We start from the raw sequence: 6,774 nt of genomic DNA, 5'->3' as shown, positions 1-6,774 counted from the left end.
GTGTAAAGGAAACTGTGTTTAAATTACAAAAGGAACAAGTTTTATTTACTCAACAAAATTTTGAAGTCAAGTACAGAAATGGCATCAAATTCCATTTTTACATCAATGAGATACGTTTAAGATTTTAAAATCTGACCCAAGGCTTTGTACCAGTTAGGGCTATGAGAAGTACTTGCTATTTACAGGCTCATCTGTCATAAAAGGAAATACTTTTGACAAGGTGTAAAAATCATAAGGAATTTATCCACCTAACCCTTGCACTACTTATATTATGTTAATGATAAAAATTAGTTCTGATTAACCAAAATAAGGTGCTATTTCGAAATAACAACAATTTCATTGTATTCCTATTATAAGGATGGATTATTTTCATGCATGTAACTAAACGAGTGAGCATTTTTAGTGTGGGTTTTGCTGCAGCAGTGGGGTCTGTGCGTGGAAGTCTGGTGCTTGGAGCGGGGATGTCCCGTGGGGGCCGGGTGTGCAGAGGATGCTTCTGGGGGTGTTCTCGGCTGGGAAGCGGTCGGGACACCGGGACATGTGGGAAAATCCTCCCCGGTTTGTCCGCGGGGAGGATTCCCAACGAAACGCGCGGTAGCGGCGTGGGAGCTGCGCGCGTGGACGGGGCGATGGATACCCGGGGCTACAATCCTGTTTCTTATTTGCAGTGTTTCCCTTGGGGCTACAATCCTGTTTCTTATCGCAGTGTTTCCCCGGGCACTGAGCGGCTCCTTTGGCGCCGCGGCGATGCTGCAGTGCCGGCTCTGGGCTCGCACAGCAGCACAGGGGAGCCTTTGTTAAAGACGCTCAATTTCAGCATCGCTGCGGCTCCTTATGCAGAGCCGACACCGCTGCCGCCCCTGCAGCCGCTGCCCGTGCTCGGTGCCTCGCGCGGCGGCACCTGCGCTGTGCGGCCGGTCCCGTTATCCGGCCGGGCGGTGCCCGTGTGCCGTGCCCGTCTGCGGGGCCGTGCCCGTGTGCCCCCCGTGCCCTTCCCTGCCCGCGCTCCCGGCGGGTCCCGCCCGACCCCGGCCCCGGCCCCGGCCCCGCCGCCGCCCCCGCCCCGCGCGTGCGCGCCCCGGGCCCGAGCGGCGTTGGCCGCGGCGCTCCCCGCGCTCCCAGCGTGCCGCGCGGCGCGCATGTGCGGCGGGGCGGGCGCTGCTAATTCCATTGTGGAGCGGACGCGGCGATATTTGTAACTGGCGGCGGCGGCGGGAGCCGTAAGTGCAGCCGGGCCGGGGCCGCCGCGGGCGCGGGACGGGAGCCGGCGATGCGCCCGGGCGGCGGCTGCGGGGCCGCCGCGGGAACCGCCCGCTGAGCCGGCGCGGTCCGGCGGGCGGGCGGGCGGGCGCGGGCGGCGGGTCCCGCAGCCCCTCTGGGCCGCGCCTCCTCTCCGGCCCGCCTTCCTGGGGGATGAAACTCGGCAGCGGCTTCCTCGGCGGTGGCGGCGGCAAGAGGGCGGCGGCCATGGAGCCCACGTTCCCCCCCGGCATGGTGATGTTCAACCACCGCCTGCCCCCGGTCACCAGCTTCGCCCGGGCGGCCGCGCCCCCCACGCCGGCCCAGCACCCCCCGCAGTGCGTGTTACCTCCGGCCGCCGCCGCCGCTTCCTCCACCGCGGCGGGAGAGCCCCCGGCGCCCCCGCAGGACGTGACTTTCAAGAAGGAGCCGGCGGGGGCTTTCCCCTCCGCACCCTCCTCGCAGAGGAGCCCCTGGGGCTTTCTGCAGTCGCTGGTGAGCATCAAGCAAGAGAAGCCCAGCGAGCACGAGGAGGAGCAGCAGCACCAGCCGCAGCACCATCACCACTACGGGGGGCTCTTCGGGGGAGCGCCGGAAGAGAGACCTCCCGGCCTGGGCAGCAGCGAAGGAGCCGGCCAGAGCGTGATCCAGGACCTCAGCCTTCTGCACCACCTGCACCAGCATCCCCACCGAGACCTGCTGCTGTCTGGCAGAGGCGAGGGCACCCCAGGGAGCGCGGGTGAGCCAAAGCACGATGCCCAGGTCAAGAAGGCAAAGAGGCCAAAGCCAGAAACTCAGGGAATCAAAGCCAAGCGGAAGCCAAGTGCTTCATCCAAACCCCCCCTGGTGGGAGATGGGGAAGGTGCCGTCGCGTCCCCCAACCAGAAACCTCACGTCTGCGAACACTGCAGTGCTGCCTTCAGGAGCTCCTATCACTTACGCAGGCACGTGCTCATCCACACTGGGGAGAGGCCTTTCCAGTGCAGCCAGTGCAGCATGGGCTTCATCCAGAAGTACTTACTGCAGAGACACGAGAAGATCCACAGCAGAGAGAAGCCTTTTGGGTGCGACCAGTGTAGTATGAAGTTCATCCAGAAGTACCACATGGAAAGACACAAGAGGACGCATAGTGGAGAAAAGCCATACAAATGTGACACTTGTCAGCAGTATTTTTCAAGGACTGATAGACTGTTGAAGCACAGAAGAACATGTGGTGAAGCCATAGGTAAAGCAGGGGCTGGAATGGAGCCTGGATCATCAAATAGCATGGGTAGCTTGGCTGCACTGTCTCAGGGAAATACAAGTTCCTCAAGGAGAAAAAGTAAAACAAAAAATACATCCACTGAAAACAAAGGAAACAAGTGTAGCAGCAAAATAGCTGAATCTCAAGTTACAAGTAATGTGGCCATGCCAAGTTATGCAGTTGATATGCCTATTGTGTCTTCCAGTGGTGGTCTAGTTGGCACAGGCGTAGAAGAACTTCAGAAAAAAGTGCCAAAATTGGTCTTGAAAAAAGCAAGCAGAAAACAGGTAGACAAAAGTTACTTTAATTTTGTATCACCCCTGCCAGATATTTTGGGGCAAAAACCACTGTCTGGGAAACAGAGTGGCTCTTTAGGCCTAGTAGCCAATACCGGTGTAGAAACTATTGGCCTTCTCCAAAGTACAGGTGGTAAACCGGGTCAAATAAGTAGCAATTACGATGATGCCATGCAGTTTTCAAAGAAAAGAAGATACTTACAAACTGCAAGCAGTAACAGTGCCTTTTCACTTAATGTCGGACACATGACTTCCCAGCAGTCCGTCATCCAATCTCCAGGTGTTAGCGTTATGGATAATGAAGCTCCTTTATCTCTTATTGATTCAGCATCTTTAAATAGTGAAATTAAGTCTTGCCATGACAAGTCTGGTATTCCTGATGAAGTCTTACAGAGCCTTTTGGACCAGTACTCTCACAAATCAGAAGGCCAGAAAGAAGATCCTTTCAGTATAACTGAGCAGCGTGTGGACTTGCACACCTCAGGAGAACATTCAGAGATGGTTCAGGAAGAAAACCTGAGCCCTAACTCTCAAACAGTTTCAAATGATAAGGCAAGCATGTTGCAAGAATACTCAAAATACCTCCAACAAGCCTTTGAAAGAACAACCAATAGCACTGGTTTTGCTTTTGGACCCAGTTTCCAGTTTGTTAGCTTGTCTTCAACTCTCCATAACCACACTCTGTTTCCTGACAAACAGATCTACACTACATCTCCACTCGAGTGTGGCTTCAGTCAATCCGTTACCTCAGTATTGCCAACTGCGTTGCCAAAACCTCCATTTGGGATGTTGCTTGGATCTCAGCCTGGCTTTTATTTGTCTGCTTTGGAGGCTTCACATCAACAGTTGACTCCTTCTCAAGAGCTGGATGATCTCATTGATCCACAGAAAAACTTAGAGACTTCATCTAACTACCAGTCAACATCTCAGAAACTGACTAGCCAGAAGGAACAGAAAAACATTGAATCCTCAACGAGCTTTCAGATCCCATCTCAGGAGTTAACTAGCCAGATAGATCCTCAGAAGGACATAGAGCCTAGAGCAACATACCAGATCGAGAACTTTGCACAAGCGTTTGGTTCTCAGTTTAAGTCGGGCAGCAGGGTGCCAATGACTTTTATCACTAACTCTAATGGGGAAGTGGACCATAGAGTAAGGACTTCAGTGTCAGATTTCTCAGGGTATACAAATATGATGTCTGATGTAAGTGAGCCATGTAGTACACGAGTAAAAACCCCAACCAGCCAGAGTTACAGGTAAGGTCCTGACTGTGACCAGGCTGTGGGGTCTTCTTAATGTAATTTGTTTTACTTTGACAACACTGCCATGGGAATGTTTCCACACGGTCCTATTAAGAATAATGTAACATGCCCTTTCAATGCAACTTTTCATATTTAGTTTATTTTGTTAGTGTGACTTCTTTTTTATTTTAGCTCTGTTTATTACGGTTTTTAATCAAAAATCAATAGTTTAAAATAGTGGGTTTTTTCAAGTGACAATGTTTAGCAATCAAATTTACATTATGTAGATTGTCAGGGAATAGCCCAAAAGTTTAAAATGCAAAAAATTAACTTTGTTCCTAGGACTAAGGTTTATTCTAATTACTTTACTCTCAGGAAAGTGTAATGAAGCATGGGAATTCTATGCACCGTCAGTGTATTGGAACTTCCAATTTACAGATGATGACAAATATATCTCAGCTTTTTGAGGAAGGGATCTATGACATTTCAAATTGCTGTCTTTTATGTCAGCTTGATCTGAAAGAATTTTGCTACCTAACTCTTGTTGTTTTTAAAGTACTCCTGTTCTTCCAGGTGATGCTCATTCCAGGCAGGTGGAGCAAATATTCTCTGGTCTGTAGGATGAGCCCAGCATGGTAGCTTTAACCTGAACAGTGATGTCCCCAGAGCTTCTGTGTAAGACTGTAATTCCCTAAAGAGATTCTATTGACACAAACCGGGAGAACAGAGTGTGTGCATCTGGTTCATGTCATTAGAACCCCAACTTGAAACTACAGTCATAATCCAGATAGGCTTTTGGGATACATTATTTATTATACATGGTTCAAAAAAGTCCATCTCTTGCTCTTCCCCTTTTTCACCTTTTAGTGTAAAGGGTTCCCTCTATTTTATTGTGTTCCTGGTCCTGGTGGACCCCTCACCCATTTCTTTCCCTTCTTCCCTACTCACTCTTTCACCCCAAATTAATAGCTAGCATTTAAAAATATTTACATTCCAGAAAGTGCATATCTTAAGATGTACTTCCTGATGTCTTAAGGCATCAGATGATGAATGATGAACACCCATATGATTTAGAACTATGTTGAGGTTTCCATGTACAATAAGAAATAATATACTCCCAATTGTACATACCAAGGCCCCTGTCCTGCATCAGGATCAGCTGACACAGAGCCCTGTGCCCAGCAGTACCAGTGGTGTCACTGGAGCTCTTTACCGAGAGAGGGGCTTGCAGCAGTTCATCATGGCAGGCTGTTAGGGCCTAAGGCTGCAATTCCATCAAAGGCTTCTGGTGATGACATCAACTACAAAAGTAGAACTTGAGTGGCTTGTTAATATCAACAGAACTTTTCTTTGGAATTATTGCCTTACTTTATGTATATTTTGTGGTACATTATTTATTATATGTGAATCCTGATGAATGCCTGTGGAGCCATGGAAACCTGCTAGAAATACTGGTGGCCATTCAAAGCTGCTGAAAGGCAGTGGCACTGCTCTAAACCACTTTTTGCAAATGTATTTTTTAATTAGTTTTTTAATGTAATTTTGGTGATGTTTATGATGATGGTTTTTTATGTACTCTTGGTGATGTTTCAGTCTTACGTACTTTTCTGTTGTCAGGAAGGTACCAGTGGTTGTTTGCAGTCTTATTGTGTAATCAGCCTATTACAGGCTTCCATGTATAATAAAATTATTAACATTGTGCAAGTGTAAAACACTTCTGGTTATGAAAGTGGTGTATTATTAAAGGAATTGTTACAAAAATCCTGGGTAATTTCTCCTGTTGTCCCTCACCACTAATAATTGAAACCTGACTCCACTCATGATCTCTTTTACTAGTGTCTTTTTTTTTGTTTCCCCCCTCACTAATCTAGAGTTTGTTCTCATAGAGTCCATGTAACTATTAACTATTTATACTTGATTTTGTATCTCATGCTATTTCAGTTTCAATGAGCAAACAACTGTGCTTTACACACAGAACCCAGCCTGTTTTCGGGGATGGAATAGTCAGTAACCACTGTGTTGGCTTTTTGAGTACCTTTTTTTTTTTTTACAGAGGTTATAATTTACATTCTTTATATTGTGTGTAGTAGAAGTTGCATATGTATTGTTCTGGCTGTTTGCTTTAACTTAATAAAACCCATTATTCACAAAATCATAAAGGTATCACTTCTATTATCCAGTCAGATTTTGAGAACCTCTTAGGGAAACATTAGGAGATGGAATTTTGAGAAGGAATAATATAACTTACTGGCATGTTTTCAACTTGTTTTCTTTAGTTTCCTTTTGAGTCAATCTGAATGTGCTATTTTAGAAACCAGCGCTCTAGCTCACACCTTTTAGCTTAACAAAACTTAACAAATTTCCTTAAGTTAAAATGTTTGTACAGCCTCATCTTTTCAAATCTGTGGTTTTGGTTAAAAATATCTAAATTGCATATTGTTAACTTCAAAGACTTTGTAATTGCTGGAGATTCAGAATGACACATGCATAATATAATTTCATTCCAGGCAAAGATTGTAGGAAGTTCTCTGCTTTTTGGGAAGGGTTTTTGGTTGTGATTTCCCCACCACCACTCATGCTAACTTTTGCATTATAAAAAACCCAGTGAAAATAGTACTATAGCAAAATACTTAAAAGCATTTTACAGTATCTGAACATAGTTTGTGGATTTACTTAATCTGTGTTTTTCTTCAGCTTTGCATGTGAATTTGAATCAAGACCATGACACAGATGAGAAAAATCCTTGGCATGTGGA

At 47.0% G+C, this 6,774-nt stretch overlaps 1 protein-coding gene across 1 annotated transcript; it reads left to right on the top strand.

The window, feature by feature from the left end:
• The first annotated feature begins 1,182 nt into the window (after positions 1–1,182).
• Positions 1,183–6,197, top strand: ZNF281 (zinc finger protein 281). The gene has a single exon (XM_071564927.1). The coding sequence runs from the start codon at positions 1,414–1,416 to the stop codon at positions 4,036–4,038; it is 2,625 nt and encodes an 874-aa protein (XP_071421028.1). The 5' UTR covers positions 1,183–1,413; the 3' UTR covers positions 4,039–6,197.
• Positions 6,198–6,774: the final 577 nt, after the last annotated feature.

The sequence above is a fragment of the Pithys albifrons genome, chromosome 10 (genome assembly GCF_047495875.1).
Source record: "Pithys albifrons albifrons isolate INPA30051 chromosome 10, PitAlb_v1, whole genome shotgun sequence".
Classification (NCBI taxonomy): Eukaryota; Metazoa; Chordata; class Aves; order Passeriformes; family Thamnophilidae; genus Pithys; species Pithys albifrons.
The sequence above is the reverse complement of the archived record's forward strand: the minus strand, read 5'-3'. Positions and strand labels throughout refer to the sequence as shown.

Coding starts and splice junctions, on each gene's coding strand:
- ZNF281 (XM_071564927.1), top strand. CDS start 1,414: ATGAAACTCGGCAGCGGCTTCCTCGGCGGTGGCGGCGGCAAGAGGGCG.